The 22,277-nt window shown below is 43.3% G+C and overlaps 1 protein-coding gene across 1 annotated transcript in view; it reads right to left on the bottom strand.

Moving 5' to 3' along the window:
• The window catches only part of LOC147678578 (extracellular calcium-sensing receptor-like), a 53,177-nt gene that overhangs the window by 14,940 nt on the left and 15,960 nt on the right, over positions 1 to 22,277 (bottom strand). Inside the window, exons 2-4 of the mRNA XM_086945706.1 lie at positions 9,809 to 9,968; positions 9,299 to 9,593; positions 6,031 to 6,858 (exon numbers count right to left, since the gene is read on the bottom strand). Coding sequence (XP_086801832.1) covers positions 6,031 to 6,858; positions 9,299 to 9,593; positions 9,809 to 9,968 — 1,283 coding nt within the window. The remainder of the gene's footprint in view (positions 1 to 6,030; positions 6,859 to 9,298; positions 9,594 to 9,808; positions 9,969 to 22,277) is intronic.

Here is a 22,277-nt window from a genome sequence, read left to right as displayed (position 1 = left end):
GGTTTGAGCTGGACTATGCACAGGGACACCAAATGTGCCCCCAGTGTAGACATCAAAGCACTCTCAGAGTGCACCCATCCAACCCCAATACACTAAAATCTGTCTGGTAGGTGGTTACACCTCCCTGTGACAGGATGCCTATTGTCATGCCTTCCCCTGCTCGAACTTGGCTCAGCAGCAGGAAGGCAGACGCATGTCTGTGGCTGGCAGCATCCATTTAGTGATGTCAAGTTCTGTTAAGCTGGTACCGGGTGTACAGGTGTAGTCATATTTCTCCCTCTATTAGGGTGGAATCATACTTCCCACACCAGTTGCTGGTGTGGAGGTATGATTCCAAGGTGTTTGACACCAAACACAACAGGTTTCTGTACAGCCATTTTAAAGTTAGCATTTACCGCAAGGTTATAATGCACTTAAGAGTATATGGTTGGCTGCATCACAGAACAACCACGGAGAATAGATTCAGAAGGCTGCAGAGGGGCTCTGCTCATGCAGGGGCGCCCTCTCACTTTAAACCCAGCACCCTGCCTTCAGGATTGATAAGGCCTGCCATAGGGGTGACGGTTTATATAAGCTGTGATAAGGTAGATATAGTGAACCTATATCTAAGTAAGGGGTGCATGCCCCACCTTAAACAGGTTGCAGTAGCAGACCTGTGCTGTCAATTTGAATGGTCTCTCAGGGGTGGCATGATCCATGCTGCAGCCCCTGGGAGGCCTCTGGGGTACCTATGCCCTAGGTACATAGGGCCAGATGTAGGAGCCTTAATACCGGTCGGAAACGGACGATTTCTGCCGTTTCCGACCGGTATTTGGCTTTTGAGATGTAGGGGGCATCTGATTTACAGAATCAGTAAATTTACAGATTCTGTAAATATACAGAATCGGTAAAATACCGAATCGGTAAATTTACCGATTCTGTAAATCAATATGTAGGTGGCACTTCACAGAGTGCCACAGGCCCTTTAGGAGTCGGTATTTACCACCCAATCCTATTGGGTGGTAAAATACCGAATTCAGGTGTGCATGCACATCTGTGCATGCACACCTGTGCCATGTGACACACAGACATGCCCTTAGGGCATGTATGTGTGAAACATGTCACACAAGCCTGTACTTGGGGTGCTAGAGGGTGTCAAAGTGACACCCCCTGCACCCTTGCAGGATTCTGTATTTACCGATTCGGTAAATACCGAATCGGTATTTCCCATTGATTCCAATGGGCTTCAAGGCCCATAGGAATCAATGGGCAATACCGATTCGGTATTTACCGAATCGGTAAATACCGAATCTTACAGATTCGGTAGGTGTGCTTTAAAAATTACCTACATCTGCCTCCTTCTAATTTATCGATTCATAAATACCGAATCGGTAAAATTCGGTATTTATGAATCGGTAAATTAGATTTACCTACATCTAGCCCATAGAGTACCATATACTAGGAACTTATAAGGATACCCCAGAATCCAATCTGGAGTGTACCTAAAGTACATGCAATCAATTTTGAGGACAAAGCAACTAGGCTGGGTTCCTGAACAGCTGGATCCTAGCCAGACTAAGTCGAAAACAGTGAAACATCAGCAAAAAGTGGGGGTAACTATAAAAGCAGATCCTACTCCCCTACACTGGGCCAGGTCTATTTCTTGGTTTACCTATCCTTCCCTCTCCCCTCAAACTCCTCCTCTTTTCTCCATTACCAGACAACCAAGTCTTTGTCATGACATCCACTGGCCGCTACTAGAACAACAATCCTGCACAGTGCTTCTTGTGACCTCAACCCACAACATTGACTGGTCCATCATCCTTCCAATACTCTAGGCAATTTTCCCGTATAGCCTGATGCCCTGCAAAGACAGGTAAACTCCATCATGTCTTAATAGTACTAGATAGTTGAATATGATTTTAATATGCTTTCAGCTCCGTTCGACCAGCCTCGCCCTCGCCACCGTCCCACGCATTCGCAGAGCCACCACCGGAGGACGATCCTTCTCCTACCTGGCGCCAAGACTTGGAACTCCCTCCCCTTCCACCTACGGCTGACCCAAGACCATCTCTCCTTCAGGAAGCAACTCAAGACCTGGCTTTTCGAGCAGTAACGGACCCCTCCCCTCCCAGCGCCTTGAGACCCTAGCGGGTGAGTAGCGCGCTTTATAAATCCGATTGATTGATTGATTGATTGATTTCCATGTATCTGACCACCTCAATGACCTTATACCTACGAAAAAGCAACTTTTTTTTGTAAATATTGTTCCTTGTTCTGTTATTCACTGCCGGCTTCCTAGCCTCACTCTGCCCTAAACTGGACATAGCTGGATTGAGAATAAATCTCTCCTATCCCACCTGGTTCACACCATCTGCAAATCCTTCTTCATCATCTTAATCAACTCCAAAACATTTGCCTGAACTATATGATTTTCCACCAGACAGAGCGATGTTAAAGTGGGCATCATCAACCCTTTCTCTCATGCCCCCAAACCATACCAATTGTCGGCTATCCTCTCAATAGTTCACTCCCAACTATTACCCATGTAAATGTTTCCCATTGAGTGCACACAAATGTACCACTCCTTTTACCCACCACTCTGTGAAAACTACCATTCTGGACAAAAAACACAATTGGTCCTTGCTTCTCGATCTCTGTAGCCCAGGGTTCACCTAGTCGTATGTTGAGACAGTAATATACCTTTATGGTAAAAGGGCGTGTACTCCTGCTGTTAGTGCCTGACTCCATGTGAAACTGGTATCCTGACTTTTGGGTTTTCCTTGGAATGATGCTAAGCTAGTGTGTGTGCAGAGGCGTGGCCTGTCCCTTGTAATGTGAGGCTATGAACATGTTCTGCTCATGCCTTGGGTTCGTCTCATAAGGCGTTGGTGGCAGTGCACCTAGCTCTTTGAATATATAGTGTGACTAGACTTGTTTCTCTGTATTAAGGAGAGGAAAGCCAGCTGGTTCTATCCTTAAAGGAAAACGGGATGCATCTAAAAAAAATAAATGAAACATTTTCTTTCATTTTTTAAGGGCAGGTAGTGTCCCCTAAGACCACTGCCTGCCCCTGAAAAATATTTTCCCCTGTATTTGCAAAGGGGAAGGGTTCCCCTTTCCATTTGCTACTGTAATCCCACCCTTGTGAAGAGGCCGGTAATTTGCAAGTGTTTTGCAACTGCAAATGCGGTTGCAAAACATTCTTACATGGCTTCTGTATCGCTATTAGGAAGGGAACACCCCTTCCTAATAGCGAGTCGCAGATTAATTGTGACTCGCTAAATCGGCTTTGTAGATGGCCCTGTAGGTTTTTGCATGCACAAACGGGTCTCAAACCTGTTTGCGCATGCAAAAATGGTTTTCACATCTGGCCCTTACTTCTTTAGTTTCTTCCAAAGTGTTAGCCGGTCTTCACTATCAAAGGCAGTTGAAACATCTATTGAATTCCACATACACATTAACCCCTCAAATTAAGATATACTTTTCCGCAATGCATTTCAGCATACATAAGTTATCCAATGTGCAATGCTTTTTCCTGAAACCTGCTTGTTCAATAGGGAGGATTTTTATCTCCTCAACCCATTCTGTAAGGTCCTACAAAATGGTCCTAGTGAATACTTTCCCAACTGAATTCAATACTTCTAACTGGCAATATTTGCCAGGTAGATGTCTAGGACCTTTTTATATAGCAGGATTAAGATGCTTCCAGACCAGAAAGGGGGAGTATCCCATGCTGGTAGCAGTAAGCAAAGAGAGGTGCAAGGCAGGAGGCCCTCAACAGGGGCTCCTTTTTAATTGTATTTCTCTATTTGGCAGACTTATAATGTGCACAGCTTCCCCAATGGGTGTCTCGGTGCAGGATAGTTGCGGACCTTGAGAACCCCAGCCAATAGCTAGAAGAGCCAAGTTTTATTGGCATTAAAGGGTACTTCAGCTTGGCCTATTGCTCATGAGGCTCTCATTCACTAAACAAGTCCCACAAATGTGTTTATAGAAGGAGCACAACATGTTGAGAGAGAAAAGGAAGCTTCAGTAAGAGGGGGAGGAAGCCATATGGAACCGGCGTTTCCTGAATAAAGTTCTTCCAGATAGATTCTCCTTATTGCTTCCTTTATGGGAACCAGAAGAGACTTTGCTCTGGAACCACAGCTGTTTGAGATGATTTACCAATATCATTTGGTATCTTTACAAGAGGCGGCTTCTTTTAACTGGACCCAGGTATTATCTTCCATCTCTTTTCTTAGAGAGCATTTTTTCCTGCATCTTCTCCGCTTAAGGAGATTCATAATTTGCTTTGTTCTACAGAATATTGCAGGAACTGTCCCCTCAGTAATCCATGTATTTCCCTGTTCAAGTCAGTAACTGGATTAGGATATAGTCTTTGGTGGAAGGATGAATTGGAACCCAGGGTTTTTAAGCAGGTTCCAGGCTTAATCAGTGGGTCAGGAGAGAAAAGCTGCTTATCTCCTAATAATGCTGTCAATGATTCCTTTACTTTTGCAGAAGCTTTGGCATCCACATACATCCTACCATTAGATTTTTTTAACCCTACGGATTCATCTTTAAAATTCCACGGACCCACTTTTGTTAAGCTCACGTGGATCAAACAGGGAACCAGCATATGATCGCCATAGGAATTAGCTAAGACTTCCATATGTGATAGCCTATTGAACGTGGCAAAAGAGACCATTACCTAATCGATAATAGAGCCTCTGGAGAGGAATGTATGAGTAGCCTTCGCAGGGGTGTCATTTTCTACTCTTCTGTTTAAAACTTAAAGTTCAGAATTTCTCAGACCTACTAGCAAAGGAGTCCTCTTTTATCTGCTCTACTGTAAGAAGGAAAAATATCTGGGGGGATTTGTAATGCTCTCTCGTTAGATTAATTTGCAAATAGCCTTAAAATGTGATTAGAGACTTTAGTATTTAGGTCGACTACCAGAACTATGGGGCATATTAGCAAGGGCGATATCGCCGCTTTAGCAGAACTTTTTCCCGATAAAGCGGCAATATTTTTATCGCCCAATTAGCAAGCTGTCGTTAGCGACAGCTTTTGGCGATAGCTACAGGTTTGGGGCCCGCTTTGCATATCAGCGATATTTATCGCTAATGACATGCAAAGTAGGCATACCCACCCTGTTAGCGGCTGAAGGCAGTCACTAACACAGCTATCGCCTATTAGCAAGGCAGGCGAAGTGATAAAAAAAATCACTAACCGCGATTATCGCTAGAACCTAACGCCTGCTCAGACCATGACTTAACCTGTATATCCAATGGGAGGTGGATATTCAGTTTAAGTCCCCATTAGCCTTAATGCCTGAATATCGCTGGATTTCCAGGGATATTCACGCATTGAGCCGCTATTGCCGGATATTTTATTGCATTAGAGATAAACGTTGCTAATAGCACGTTATCTCTGCGATAATATCCGGTGATAGGCAGCGATTAAAAAAAATACGCTAAGCACATTTAGCAATAATTAACGCTGTTTGTTGCTAATATGCCCCCTATATGTGTACAAAACAATCTTGCAATAACAGTAGAAATAACATATCCTGCAACAAGTGTACATGGGAGGAATCAAGTGGAATAAAGGCATTTACAATCAATAGTGAGTCAGTACTTTCCTGTTTCCCATTAAGGCATATTTTTACTGCCTGAATGTCATTTGAATTATGAGATAAATCTTTATATATCCAACAATAGTTGGTGCTAAGAAGTATGGCTATACTTCCTTTTGCCTGGCCCCTTGTAACTGGGATTGTGGGCAGCTTAGCAGAAAATAGCCCGCAGATAGCTAATTATTTATAATCCAGGTTTCTTGAATACATACTATATCGGCTTTCAAACTTTTCTGAATTTGCATTTTGCTATTATCAGACAGTAAACCTCCTTCATTCCACTAGGCCAATTTACTATTATCACTAGGAAAGACCATAGCCAGCCAAGACCTTTGATTGTTAATAGCTACAAAATTATTAGACTGTCACTCAGGAATCACCATTTTATAAATATTAGCTCAATATAAGCAGAAAATCGCTATTCATACCTGCCATGACTTGTAAACACGAAAGCTCGCACACGACTGATCTGCAAAGGGACCGTCTCCAGGATGACAGGAGAGCATGTCATGTAATGCATGGGCTGCAGCGTAGACTGACTTGTACACATTGTAGGTCACTCTCAGGTCATTAATGTCAGGATAGATTCCTGTGTCTCTCAAGTTCTCAGTTCCTGAGCATGGTTTATTTTTGATCTCCATGCTACCTATTGATAATGATTGGTTTGCAGAAAACTCAGACCATTGGCAACTGAAGACCTCCTCCCAAAACTGTTTAACAAAAGGGTCCTTTGGAAACCTGGATGGTTTCAAGCTGAAAACAAAATCTTCGAAACCTGGCATTATTCCGTTGCGAATCACCATCCCCATAGTACCATCCACCGCTCTTGCAAGGTTCTTGTTGGAAACACTTGGTGCCTCCAAAGATATCCAAACCCTACCTGTGAGGTCCAACATGGAGAAAACCTCCATGAATGGGTTCATAAAGACCTCAAATGACAAGAGTGCAATCACCTTGGCTGAAGATCTTTTGACCACTTCCAGAATTTGATCTGTCCTGGTCTTGGAGAAGGTGGTGGGGATGATTTCTGAGAAGGCCACACAAGCCCCAGCTTTCATGATCTCCTCTTTGAAGATCTGGCTGTTCAGCCTGCCAAAATCACCTTCTTGACTGAGTATTCCCACCCAGGTCCATCCAAAGTAAGCGACCAGACGGGCCAGTCCATAGGCCTGCATGTAATCTGCCGGGGCAATGCTGAAGAAGGAGGGGAAGAGATGCTTGTTGTTGGAGATAGGTATTGCGGTGAAGTAGCTGACCTGGAGAAAAGTAAATTTCTTTTACTGGAATACATTTTACCATTAAAAAAAATCACTTTATTATTTGGAATATAATCATGCAGACATTATATATTTTATCATTTTAAGTGAATACCTCATTCCCTCCACTTGCCCATTAAAACCTAGTTCTCTACAGACTCCGATCAGTAATGAGGCTCTTCCATCCACTATGTCAAATCCAAACCCAATGCAGCTGGTAGGCTCAGTCTTGTCAATCGTGACCTACAGATTGGTTGGGGACCCAGTTGAACAGGAGTTCGGTGGCAGATCAGGTGTGTAAAGGCTTTGTACAGTTTACTGCTTATTTCAGGGCTCACATCTCCTTGGTGATGGTTTTGCATACATTTAAAGGCCACACTAGGATAATGTCCAGCTCTATAAGTTGCAGAACTATTGCAAAGTTTCAATATCGGGTGCACAGTGCATGTTGTGGATTTGCTATGTTTTTTGATGATGTAGTTGAACTACCACGAGAACTCTTTAGAGTTGATAATAGCCACTGCAAAGAAATTATACATTTGTGTGAATGCTCTACACTTTTGCAACCACTTCAAACCAGTTCCAATGCCCAGTTCCAGTAGTGTTTTAAACTGCAAGAGAAGAGCTAGGGTTGTCTTTTCACTAGGTTTGTTACAGTAAGTCCCACCACATGCTCACATACTGGTTCACAAGCCTGTCAAAACATTTAATTCATGTAATAATAAAAGCTGATATGAATCTAATGACATTTTTTTTGATATCTTATATTCTGCTTGGAACAGGAATATATTCAAAGACATAATAGATTGCAGTGAACAAAAATGTATAATGCAACCATGACCTCACATGAAGGTGATTAAACCACAAGTTCTGGTTGAAACATGCTGATTGCTGCTGAAGACCTGTTGTTACCTGTCCCAGAACAGAACTCTAGGGTTTCCCATGATAGCTGAATTGGATCAAACACAGATGGCGCTAGAGTCACTGCTAAAATTTACTTGATTATCTATATAAAACGTATGTTGTTTTTCTATATTTATTTATTTATTGAATTAACATGAGTTGTCTTTGAATGATTTCATAGTTATTCACTGTGGAACTGTTGAGACAGTGAACACTCATTCTCTCAGAGGTTCCACATTGAATATCTGTGAAAGCAGTGAAAAGCAACCAATGATAGGTGTTGGTGGAGCTGAAATTTCTTCTTGAGATCCTCTCTGTAATTTGAAGCTAGATGTTGGTAAAGTCTTACTCTGGTGATAGAGAAAGCTTATTAGCAGTGTGCCCTTACATTGTTGATGAGTGTGCCTTATATTGCATCTAGAGTACCACAAATGCACATTTTTTCTATTTATTTGTATATTGTAATGTAGCTCAGAGCTAGACTTAGGGGTAATGGTTTGCTTTACCCGATAAAAGGGGTACGTGATGACTATATAGTGAAACACAATACCATAAGTGTCCTAGTAGCTTAGTGACTCTTCGCGTACTCTTACAAGACCTGTTGTTTAATAACACAATTCTATGGTAATCTCTACTGACTATTGCTTAAAGTTCCCAGCCTGAAAGGCCTTTGATGCTGAGTTGGCAATCCAACATCAATGTTATGCAAACACACACACATGCCACTGATACAAATCAAAATATATATTTTAATATGACAGAGCATGTGTAGCAGTAGTGCTGGCAGACCCAAGCATTGCCATGGCGTGCTGAACAGCCCTCGTCCTTGCCACGCTGTGCGGCTTGCTTTCTGCTCTCCCTGCTCCACTTCGGTACTGCTTGATTTCATTTTGTTACAGCTTGTATTCCCTGTGCTGTTGTCTCTAGTGGTCCCTCAGCAGTATCCTACAGTTCTGCCAGCATAAGGGCTCCCCTCTTGTGCTCTCTTGTTTCCTCTGGCACTTCCTTCTCTGGTGTACGCTCAGTTATGGGCTCTACAAGCAGTATCCATTCGCTTCTGTATTACCCATGCCTGCCTCATTCATCGCTGCTCCCCCTGAATGATGCCTTCCTTCATCTCCCTTGCCAACGGACAGCAGAGGAACGATGTATGTGTGGTCCATGGGCACCACTCAAGTAACACCACATGTTTCTTCCACAGCAGTGGAAGAGACAAACCTTATCTCCACCAAGTGAAGACCCCACACACTCATATCTGACAGGAGGCAGCATTTGTCAAGATTACTGGAGTTAAAGCAAATACGTAATATCTCTAGGTTTCTCATCTCCCCACTTCACCCAAAATACCTGACAGGCAATAAACCTGAACATGGTCCAATGGTCCAGTGGTATGGATACACATGGTTCTACCGCTGAGTAATATGTGACACTCCCAAGTGCAAGCAATTTCACACTACTCTCAAGTCAATTATGCAATACTCTGCTAAATTCCTACCACTTAAGGGGCCGAAAACTGGGATAATTTCTGTCATCCTACCTGAGGTAATCTGTAGAGTCCCAGGAGTTGAGCCATGGCTAGCGTCTGGGCCATGCCGGCATCTCCGATGATGGCCAACAGTCTGGAAGAAGAGTCCTTGAGCTGGTAGTTGAGAATGTCTGCCTCCCTTCCTGAGGTTAGATGAGTGACTCCTTCTAGTGCTCCTCTCACCGCATTGCAGGAGTCGATGATCCCGAATCCCAGAGTGAGGTTGGGCAACACACCCGGATTGTTGTTGATCTCATGCACGGCAAAGAGCATGGAGAGGACCCAGCGATAGGCCCTGAGGCTGAAACTAAGGGAGGACAAGAGTGACGTTTACAAAATGATATAGAAATCCATTTTCTTATGCAAAATAATATCACTCTCTGTAAGAACTATGGAGATCTTAGTAAAGTATGGATAGCTTTACATCAGGCGCTATTCCATCTGGCAAAAAATTCCCACTATAGTATATTTTGTATGCGCTGCTGTTGTAACTAATTTTGTAGAGGCGAACCCCTTGCTTACATCTCACAGGTCAGACTTCCTTGAGGTTGGGTGAAAGAGGTCTCATGGAGAACTGTCTTGTAGTGGATGGGGAACACCCCACCGATTATAATGTCTCCATCTTGAAAGGACCCCCCGATTCCAAGCGGCTGCAGGTGACATCCAGATGTTGACGTCCAGGCTGGGGGGATAGAGAGTAGCAGCAAAAAGAGGCGGGATGTAGACCATGCCATGTGGCGTACATGTCTAGAGTCGACAAACTGTAGAATTGGGTCTCTGTGTGAAGAAACAAACCAGCATGGAACACATGAAGAGGTAATGCAGGACCTACTTAACACCAAACACATGTGCATGATCAGACAGGCAAAGCAGACTCTTACAGCCATATTCATGAAAGGAAATTGCGCTCGCAAAGGGCCAGATTCTGAGAATCTGGCCCTTTGCGAGCGCAATTTTTGCATTTGGGATTCATCATCCCAAATGCAAAAATCGCTATTTGCGAAATCGCATATTTGCGAGGAATTGCATTTAAGGAATCTCTATTAGAGATTCCTTAAATGCAATTCATTAACCAATTTTAAATTGCGAATTCGCAATATTTGGCCGCTATTTACCACGAAGTCTGACTTCGTGGTAAATAGCGAAAAAATTGAAAAATGCACTTTAGTATGTTGCATGTTACACACACATGTCCTTTGGACATGTGTGTGCGCAACACCTGTGTAAATTTGCATTTCAGGGGTGCTACAGGGTGTCCTTTGGACACCCCTGGCAACCTTGAAATCGCTATCTTATTTGCGATTAGCAAATTGCTAATCGGAAATAAGGAATACTCCCCATTCATTCCTATGGGCCTTTAGGCCCCTGGGAATGAATGGGGAGTTATTCCTTATTTGCGATTAGCAATTTGCTGCTCGCAAATAAGGAATGTGTAGGAATCGCAATTTATTCAGCGATTCCTACATGAATCCCGTTTTGCAAGTCCTTAATAGCGATTCCTTAATAATCGCTATTAAGGACTCGCAAAATGGCTCTTTGATGAATCTAGCTGTAAGTCCATAGGCTTTGGGACATTTATATCTTTTTTTGTTATGGGTTCCACATTTTATCCAAAGTCATGATAGGATCTAGCTTTCTCAAAGCAAATACCAAATCTTGTTGCTACTTATAGTGTGAATTACTTGCAGCAGATCTCAAATACAATGTTCACTTCTGTCAGTCAGTGCATAAAATGAAGACTGGGTTTGGTCAGGTGAGGTGTACTTTAATGGTTCATATTGTAAACACAACAATATTTACACACCTCCTGGACACTTTAGGGGTCTTAACGTTTGACGGGCTGTACTATCTTCCACCAGATCAGCACAGGGATGAACTCCATTTGCCTGATGCAGTACAGTCTGCCATCTTTAGTGAACTCTGCTAGGCAGAAGGAGATCTCTGTGCTTTCAAAAGAGCTGCTGCAACAGTGGCCCACTGAAGGCATTGGAAATTTTATGTGCGGGTGACACGTGCCACGTGCCACACTCCAAAGTAATTTGGTTGCCAGCAACAGGCTCCCAAACCATGGGATTGGTGTTGAAAATGAAAAACATATATTGGAACTATGCACTGGGAGTTTTTTTCTCTGTATATGAAGGTGATTAATCCTATATCCTGGTTGGCACTGCCTGGTTTTCTTGGTGTTATACATAAAAAGGGTAGACCCAATGGTACTGGGACCTGGGTAATTGATAGTACAATATAGAATGGTCCCAGTAAATTAAGACTGGCTGGACTTTGTATGAAGCATTACAAACACATCAGAATAGCAATACTCCACAACAAAAATATGTTGCAAATGTTATTTAATCACACTGTTGCATAGAAAAGCTGCATTATACACATATCAAAATTCATATTCAATATATACAAAGGTGCCCAACAGGACAGGGAAAAGAAGGAGTGGTAGGTGATTCTGGTGAGGATAAGAGATCATGAGGAAAGTATGGAAAATGTGCAAGCATAAAAATACCCAATTCAAATTAATTCAGGCCCAAATCTTCAAGCCAAGAGTACATGAATTATTCATTGATTCAAGTAGCTAGACCCCATTTTTGAAACACAATTGATTTAGTCTCTGTTGTTTCCGAGGGCTGTGGCAAATGAGGGGAAATTGTTAACGTTTCGACCCCAAAGTATATCGTAGGCTGATTACCACCTTACACAGGGGTCTTCATCAGGACTGTGATGAAGGGATGGCACCATAAAGAATCCTACAATGAGGTCTCCAATAGCGGGTAGAGGGCCAACTGGCTCCTAAATGGAATGAGCGACAGCAACACACAAAGAGCAGAAACATCCAGAGTGTCCCTTCCAAACAAGCAAAATTAAATGAATGTAAATCCTGCCACAGGTGCCACGGCTAGGAAGTCATTCAGTAGACATATCTAGTTTGTTTCAAAAAATCTAAGGCGCACTTGGCACCGTGTTGATCTTTGGAGAAGAATCTCCTCAGTAAGCAAGCGGTGCTCAATCGATACGCACTGAACCTCACGACAATGTGGCAGACAGTCTGATGTCCATTTATCTGTGGTCTATTGTTCTTTGGGCAATTGGTCAAAGGTTTCATCTGGTGGAACCAGCATAGTCTCTGCCTTTGGAAACATGGTGGTTCCCCCACCTCCTCATAGAGCAGGTGAACTCTAAGTTAGGTGGATATTGCACTCTGGTGGAGTACACTGCCTGACAAACTCTCAATAAAACCCTAACTTTTTTGCACAGTAAACAATCCTAAAAGCTCTACCAAATTGTGATTTGGCTGCAGCGGATTACGAGGTATGCAGAAGTGAAAGAAATGGAGTATAGAGGCTGTCCTCTTGAATGGACCATAATGCACCTGTGCTCTCCAGCACACCTATAGGTAGGGATCTGGAAACCCATTCTGTAAATATGGGTGATGGTGATAGAAAACCCAACTCCTTTTCTCTAGCATAGTTCTGGGAATTATAAATTGCATTGAAAGTTCCTATTGCCATTCTTCATCTAGTGTAAAATTGGCCCTAATTATGTGATTAGAACTTTTGTGCTAACATTGGAATTAGAACATTATAATTATCCCTTCACAGATTTTATGACTCATGCTTTCAAACTGCGTCAGTTTATGCACTGGCCTTGCACACTATTAGTTGCACAACTGTGTTAAGATTTCTTTAATATTTCTATATTTGACATTTGTAGGATTTTTAATGGGGTTGCCCCATTTACAGGGTAAAGGTGGGGCCTTGAGATGATGTTGGAGGCTGGCACTTCTAACATTAGCTAGGTGTTCAGGTTGCACGAGCCATGGGTGTTTTTGGAGATCCCAGTGGGTGCAAACCTACAAACCAAAATGTCTGTGCTCATAAGAATACAACAAACTGCAGCAGTCCATTTAGACTGACATACATGAATAGGCAATTAAAGTCATGATCGCACGCATCTTGTGAATTTTATTATTTTATTCAGCTGTTGAAAAGCAAGTGGCTGACACACGTTTCGCTCTGCATATCTTTTTCAAGAACATTATAGCTACATTCCATTTAGTGGGCATTCTCTTAGCATTTGGGCGAATAGTACAAGAATATCGTTTATAAAGTATCGTTCAGCAAAAAAGTGTGCCCTAAATATAGATTTAAATATCTTGATGGTGGGAACATATAGCTGAGAATATATTTATTACACTCAACTCCACATGAATATACCTTGACAATATATAGATTTTCAAAATCCGTGAATGTGGTGTTAGAATAGTAAATCCACATTTACTGATACATACATACTTACCTCCACAATATTTCACGAGTTGATATTTTGGGCACACTATTTACGTAAGACAATACTTCTGCCTTCGATATTTTAATATACAACTGAATGTGGTCCAATTCAGTGTTTAAGTTGCCTTCATAGTTTTTGGGTCAAAGTGGGTTATAACATACATTTTCATCATAAAGGTTGTGTCAGCATGTTTAGTTTATAATTTCTGCCAATTTAATTTACAGCTATGTATGACACGTTGGGTTGTACTGCCCCCTGGCCTTAGCTGAAGAAAAACCTCAAACATAAATGCATTCTCTCAATGCATCCATTACATGAAATTTAGACATTCACTCATGTCATTACCTCCGTTTTGTTCTCGGCTTTGCACAGCAGTTATCCCGCCAGATGTGCTGATAGTGAGTTCTGGGACTATGTCCCTTCCCTGCTGATTTAAACCCTGTAAACAATGTGTTCAATTTTTGCCCTATTCAGTGGGCACTGTAACCAGCCCTAATGGGCCTGGCCACTGGGTGTTAACATTCTCCAAGTCATGAGTTAAGATGGTGTTTTATCCTCCCCTGTCTGTCCCTCTCTGGACACAGACCACAAACGTGGACTTCAAAGCTCTGAAATCCTTGTTTTGGAATTCCTTGTGATTATGGGTTAATCATCTCGCCTATGGCTTTGGAAGTCAAAAAGGTGGCTCCTTCACTTTTCCACATTTTCTCACTGGGGGCAGACTCTAGCTCACATACTTTGATGTCTTGTTCATTGCAACTTTGATTTCTTGTACACCATCAGGGTGGAAAACAAGCTGAAGTGTCAGACTACCATCACTACTTGTTTCCATCACGTTTTCTACTGGATAAAACGTTTCCTACATTTCAATGGATCAAAAACCAAGACACTGATTCTGAGGGAGGGAAAAGAATTCAACTCTCCACCTTTCAATGGTCTTCCAGCCTTGGTGGTGATCCACCATGCAGTGCAAGCTGCATACCCAGGTGACCAGATTACGCCTGAACATGGACAGGTGTATCAAACCAGGGATCTAAGCAACACTTCAGCTCCCAGTAAAGGAGAGGATGAAATGCAGAGTCCACTGTACTCACAAAGCCTACTGGGGCCAGGACTCCTAAAATCACTCACTAGCCGCTATGCCGACAACAGGATCCTGTGCTTGGCAATGGCACATCCCATTACTTGAGACACATTCAAACGGCTGAAAATGAAGGAAGGTCACTAGTAGCTCAAGTTGGTGGAACACACTGAATCCAGAGATGAGGAAAGAGCCAAAATCCATGCATTTCAGAAAGGCCTAAAATCCCCCTCTTCCTCTTGTGCCTCAACTGCACACAAACAGGGGTAGCAATTAAGCACACCAGACCAGGATCTGCGACTGCACTGACTAGACTCTACCACATCTACAGAATATCCAGTCTTCCCACCTGCTGTGCTTTGACACAACAAAAATTCTGCGCTCAGCATAGATACAGCTGTTTTAAAAAATATCTGCTACACGCCTCTTCATTGACAGGGCCAGTCTGTAGTGTTCTACAGCACTTTCTGAGAATATTTTCGATTCACTGATGGCTCTGACAGCAGTTCAATATCACTTCTACCTCCTTGTGTACAATTCAGGTGGCTGTACCTCTTAAGAATGGCCTCTCTCCTCCCTTAACCGAGCTGAACATAGTATTTCTTCATCCATGCCTTCACAGGAGCTTTTCAAAAGGATTGTAGCTTGGGTTGAAGCCAGCACTTGAAACTAAACTCAAAAACTGGCAAAATAAAAAGAACCTGACATTAACATGCATTTAAATTAATTGTTGGATCCTTCTTCCTATCAAATTAATAACAAAGTGGAATATTTGTGCCATAAGATGGTCAATGCCTCACCTGACAGCGCTGGCGGTGTCATGGGGTCTGCACTCTCGTGTTCACTTGCTCGGCTTTTATCCACCTCTCTTCTGCATCAAATCCTGCAGGATGCTCATCACAGGTCCCCAGTGATGGTAGCAAATGATCTCCACCTGTGCAGGGCGTGCATACATCTGTCGATGATTTCTCAATGGAAGCCTCCCTTTATCCCTCAAACCCAAAGGGACTTCAACCATTGGGGGATCAAAGTCTTGAACCTGTTACAGCTACAGATGCAGGTGCCAGCTGTATTCTTCTCATTTTTGTTATCAATAGCTTAAATTTACAAATGAATCAATTGTATTAATAATTTGGATAGCAAAAACCTGTGTTGAGTTAATTTATGCACACACTGTAATGCTCACTCCCCTTTACATATTCTTTTATGTCACCACATCATCTCTGTTCGGTATAGTCTTTGTTAAATTTCAAATATTTGTCATAACTATAATGAAGGTTTCCCTTTAGATTGCATTTGATGTAGTTCCATGCAGCTGGATCAAGGTAACCCTGTAGCCCATCTGATAGGACTGGGAGATTCACCTTCACATCTAGCCTGGCCTAGAGACCAGCTCTAGGGCATCACACTCACTGAACCTGGTTTGGGTGTCTTAGCATCCCCATTGCCATATCTGACCAGTTGCAGAGGAACCTGACCAATGATGTCCAACCAGTGACTTCACAATCCACATCCCAGTTTACCGATGCTTCTCCTCTGGCCTTGGAAGTAGGATGTAAAAATATTGATATCATAAAGAAGCACCAGCACCAGATGAAAGGAGGTATCAGGGCCAGGAACTCAAGTTGCTGTTTCCCATAAACTATGGAAAAAGCCTAGATTCAGAGGAGACCCTGCCCAGGTGCCATGCATGGAGCACAAGCTGCTAGACTCCTTGCAGAGGAGAGGCGCTGCCCAGACTAGGAGGTGAAGGACAAAGCCCAGCTGAAGAGGATGCTTTGCAGGGAGATGCTCCTAGAGGGGCTGGAAGATCTGAAGACCAACGGCCCTCAATGGAATGTTATCTCACCAGAAGTGTGCAAGGACATGTGCCTGATGGTAAGCCAGCACTGCTTATTTGATCTGCCCTCCACACCTTTTCCATAAGCTGATGGACAGCAGTGTCTCTTGGCCCTGGGGAAGAGAAGGCTAAGCTTGAAGAAGATAATAGTTACCTAGGTTGATTTAGTTTGAGCCTATGCATTCCATACTGGAGTCAAGAGGAACTTTAAGGTTTCCACCTTTCATACAAGCGCCTTCTGAACCTGTCATTAATGAGATACAGACCGCTAGATGGGTTATTTGCAATGGCTGCCTATTGTGCACCTCCATGAAAATTGAAAGTTGCAATTTAATGACTTTCTGTGACCTTTTAAACTTTGTTTTGGAGAAGCCCTATTTTGTTCACAGGACCTTGGAGCATCTATAGCACATTCCTTTAGGCCGCCAGGGCATAAATATAACTAGAAGCTCCCCCTTAACTAAGCATATGTAAGATATTATCCCAGACACCCTATTCCAGTTCAGTGGTTTCTGCTTCTACTGCAAATATTCTAAACATTATTCTATGGTATTCATTGTCTTCTGAAGTCTGGAAATTAGTGATCCGCATCGCTTGACCACCAATGCATCCTGCATCCTGGCCCAATATGTGGTTCTGGGCTGTTACAGTGGTAAATGCTCTACTTTACCACTGTTGGCTCAGAGCCTCGTGGCCTATTGCATCCCAAGGATAAGCAGCTTCTTCTTTTGTGCACTTTACTATGAAGGGCTAAATATATTTAGCTTTCATTGCTTATTCCAGAAGGTGGTAGTGGCAAGCTCACATCCAGAATGACATGGCATAACACACGACAAACACAAAGTCCATTTAGAAATATGGCATCGAAATATAGAGTGGCTTGATTTAACTTGCCCAGCAGAAATTTGGACTACCAATATAATGGCTTTTTATTCTCTGTCAGAATCACATATTCTATTCCACCAAATTACCAAGTTATCAATATCTGCACAATTTCAAACCATTTATACACTACATTCCAAATTGCAAAGGGAAGGGGTGTCTTTTAACAGCCCATCCTCTTTGTAGTCCAGACTGGGGAGCAAAAGGCACTCTGCGACTCCTGATTTTGGAATCATAAAGCCTGTTATATTGCGAATCTCAGGCCTTGAAACTTCAAAATTTATATGTGTAATGGGTAAAATGTACCTTTGTCAGAGCTGACACATGCATGGAAAAAGCTAAATGCTACTCTGTTGTGTTGTATAAATAGTTGATGTCTACCTTGACCAGTCCTGGAAAAAGCCCATGGACCTGAGTGCAAGCTGAAGTGGTTCATGTGGAACGTGAAGAGAATGAGGTCCAAGAGGCCCCAGAGGTTGAATGCAGCACTGAAGATCAAGGGATCCAGTTTCCAGTTGCCTTTGCTTGGGAGGTCCCAAGAGTACCAAAATGACATTGATTGATTTGGACAGTTCTGGAAGATACTCCAAAATCATGACATGAATGTTGCAAAGACAATGCTTCCTGTGGTGCTAGGAGTGGTTTGCAAGAGCATTCAATATAGAGATCCTGAGCTTCCTAACATTTTGCACACAAATGGGTTGCCAATGCTGACAACAGTGTGTTTTTGGCTTAGCTACACACTTGCTGGTGAAGGTGCCGGCAAATTGCTCTAATGCGTTGATGCACATGTTCTGTTCCATCAGTAAGTAAGTAAAGTAAGTACATTTTATTATATGCTGAGTTCATGAAAATCTTTGCATAAGATACACTCATTGAAAGAACTAAAACATGTAAAACAATAACATTGAATCATTACTGTCACATGCATATGGGACACTAAGACCATGGTTGCGTGATCGCCTGAGCGAATACACCCAGAGAGTGCTCCAATTAGCGCTTTTAAGTTCTTCTGGATGATTTGATAATCAAATCGCTTTTGCACGTTAGCATTATTGTTTGAGATCCATGACTTCTATTACCATAATAGTGTCTCTTCAAATTCATTAAACCATAATTTGACATAAAATGAAACCCTGTTGTATCAAAACCTTTAAATATAAATGATAAATTAGCTAAAATCCTTAGATGTGAGCCAGAGATTGCAGATCACTGTCTTAATTAATTATATGAAGATGCAATGACCAAATTGTCTAAAAAGATAATGCGGCTAGGTGCTGATCATTAACTTTGGGGCATATTAGCAAGCGGCAGGGATAATTATCGCTGACCGCTGCTAGCGTGAGGAGATCTATCTCCCGCTATCGCTGGCGATAATCTCCATGTTAGCGTTGTATTAACAACGCTTAACGCCAAGGAGATAAAAATCCCAGCGATAGCGGGGATTATCGCTGTTTTCAATGGAATATCTCTGGTTTTCCAGGGATATTCCATTGAAAATGGCGATAACCTTGGTGATAGGGCAGGACAATCTTAGCCATGTAATCCACCTCCCATTGGATTACATGGCTAAGTACAGGTCACAAGCAGGCGTTAGGAAAGTAGCGTTAACTGTTGTTAGCGCTGCTTTTCCTAACGCTCTGTTTATTAGCGAGCAGCTTGATAAGAAGAGAAATGTCGCTTAGCGCCATTTCTCCTATTATTTTGCCCTGGAACGCCCACTTTGCATCTCATTAGAGATGCAAAGCTGGGCATTGTTGACAAGGGCGCAAAATCAGCAAAACACGCGATAGCGTGTCTTTGCTGATAGGGCGATGAAATTATCACCGCTTTTCGGCCGAAAACGGCCGCAAAAGCGGCGATAATTTCAAATCGACTACCTTGCTAATATGCCCCTTTGTTCCTGCTACACCTATCATTAAGTTTGTTCCTTCTACACCCATGAATCGAACCAGGCAGCAGGCTAACTGGATGCCCCCTCCTTCAAAGCAAGCTTTCACTGCCTGCCTGCATGTTCTCATCTGTTTTCTTCTCAGGGCAGGCTTTAGCAAAATTCTTTGTTCCCTGTCTAAGCTCCTGCATATGCACAGTAGGAGTAGAATGTCTTCTTTTGCCTCTCCACATAATCTGCACAGTGTTGTTGGCTTTGTCCTGCTCCTTGGGGGCAGATGTAGCATTGATGGTAAAATGCCCAGCCTCAGATGCGGGTATTTTTCCTTTTTTGCTCTAGTAAAACCAGTGCCTAGGTAAGATTGAGGGGAGCATCTGGTGTAGCTCTGAATAACAGACCATCTGTGCACCCTTTCTATTAATGCAGCTTTGCCCTTTATGATGGACAGCATTTTTACTGTTTTGTTAGCTTTTATGGGACTCAATGGTACCCCAAGGGACCTCTAAGGCCAAGCAGTCAATTGAATCTTATAAATAAGTCATGGCTGCGCTTTCTTTTTTCTAAGTATGGGCGTAAAATCCGTTCTGCTCGCGGAATTTGCGGATTTTCGGTAAATTAGCAATCCGCGAACTCTCGCGAATATACCGAAAATCCGCAAATTCGCACGCAGCGGAATTTTTTGCTTGGTGATACAATATTGCGGCGCGCGGCGTTCACTTACCGTCATTCAGCATTTGCCGAGTTGTTTTTCTCGATATTTTGCAAGTGCTGCGCCATTTTGGATCTTGCTGCGGGATCCCGCGTGAGTTTGGCGACCGTGATTACGTCATCGCGGCTTGCCACCTTGCACAGCGAGAGTTTGTCAACGCGAGTACGCCGTGATCACATATCGCGGGAGTTCGCAATTGCGAACACGTAGATGCGGCGGGCAGCAACAATCTTGCACTCGCGAAATTACAAAATTTGCAATTCTGCACAAGAAATCCACCAGCAAGCAGCATAAACCTTCTGAAAATGATGATTTTTATCAGAATAACTCCTCAGGTTGACATTTTTGCCTGCACTTTTTTTTGCAAGGAGTCCATTTTGGGGTGGGGGTGGGAGGAAGGAAGTGCCCCACAGTCTTCAACTTCCTGTTCCTGTCCAGCAGGCTCCTCCCAGTGCTTTCTTCATGTGCTGGTCACTTTCATTCGGATCTTGACCTGGAAGGATTACTTTTTGTGGATGCTGCTGGATATTTGGATTTGGGGCCTTTTTGACTTTCTTCGGATCACTTTTGGATTAGAAATTTCACAAGTAAGTTTGTTTGGGGCATTACAGTTGCTGCAAGTACAATTTTGGAATTTACGATTTTTGGGCTGTTGTTGGGGCCTTTTGCCCAGGGGTAGTGAGAGGTGCATGGACTGAGTCTTTCTGTGGGGTCTCTTTAATGTAAACATCATGGATGGCATGGGATTGTGTTGATTTTTGTGTGTTTTTCGATTTTTTTTGGCTGCTGTTGGGGCCTTTTGCCCAGGGCTAGTGAGTGGTGCATGGGCCTAGTCTTTCTGTTGGGTGTCTTGAATTTAAACATCATTGAGGGCATGGATGGCATGGGATTGTGCTGATTTTTGTGTGTTTTTCGATTTTTTGGGGTGTTGATGGGGACTGGCCATGAGGGTGGGGGCCATTTTGAGTGCTGGTACAGGCAGGCCCAGGCCATGTGCTGCGGGGCAAGGGGCCATGAATGCAGGTAGTGTTCTCAGGCCTGCACCCATTTTGCCTAGCTTTCATCCATTATGCCCAGGGGTACTCAGTGGTGCATGGGCCTAGACTTTCTGTGGGGTGTCTTGAATTTAAACATCATTGAGGGCATGGATGGCATGAGATTGTGCTGATTTTTATGTGTTTTTCTACTTTTTGGGGTGTATAACTGATGTTCCTCTGTCTTCCATTGCTTTTAGGTGCACAAGAGAACCACAAGTGCCAGGAAGAAGTCCTGCAGCGGTGTGTGTGCAGCATAACGTCATGCGACGTCATGTCTGGCCACAGACAAGACAACTCTGCAACTCGTGCAACTGCGGCCTGCTGTTCTGACCTCTGAAGAAGATGGCACCAAAAACAGTTCCCCGTAGCTCTTCTAGCAAGAAAGTTGCCAGTAAGGAGCAGAAGAAGCAAGTTACCAAGGAGACTGGTGTGCCGCCCGCCACATTTTTTGGGAATAAAAAAAAAGTATGCCTGCAGCAGCAGCGGGATCTGCTGGGGACCAAGCTGGGAGCAGCACCCCCGCTCCCTTGGGCTCAGTGCCACCACCACCACGCCAACTTAAGTCCAAGCCCTTGAGTGCTGCAGAGGCAGCCATCTAGTTGTTCAATCACCATCGACCAGTGATGTTGGCTCATCGCAAGAAAGTAGCAGCAATGTCCCTCAATCAACACAGGTTGTTGTAACTCATCTGACGAGTGTTCAACAACCACAGCTGCAACAACAAACACATGTGCAAGTACAAGCCCAAGTACATGTGGAAGGAGAGGCAGCTCAAGAAGATGCGCAAGCAGAGGTGCATGGAGGGGCACAAGTTCCCACAATAGTTGTTCCTCCCGAAGTAGGGGCACATCAAGAAATCGACATTCAAGCCGTGGTATCATTTGAGGAAGCCACTCCTCCTGATCATTCATTGTCTTCCGCATCCCTAGCAAGGAAAAGATCAAGGATGGTGTCTACATCTTCTTCAAGCCCACCTCCTTCTGATGATATGGATCAAAATTGGGAACCACCACTGCCGTCTGAGAGTGAGGCACACCATGATCTGACAAAGGTAGCTAAGCGTAAAAGGAAGGTCCCCGAAAGTCTCATAGTTATGGAGTATGATGATGACGCTGAACAAGAAGTGGCGTATACTCCTGCTGATGAAGACTCTCACGACGACGACGCAGTCATCATAGACGTCACTGCCGCCCCAGCGGGCATGCAGCAAACAGACATTTTTACCCTATCCCGAAAAGCTGCTGAGCGTGATGTT

This window comes from Lissotriton vulgaris, chromosome 12, assembly GCF_964263255.1.
Source record: "Lissotriton vulgaris chromosome 12, aLisVul1.2, whole genome shotgun sequence".
In the NCBI taxonomy this organism is placed as follows: domain Eukaryota; kingdom Metazoa; phylum Chordata; class Amphibia; order Caudata; family Salamandridae; genus Lissotriton; species Lissotriton vulgaris.
This window is presented reverse-complemented; position numbering and strand designations above follow the sequence as displayed.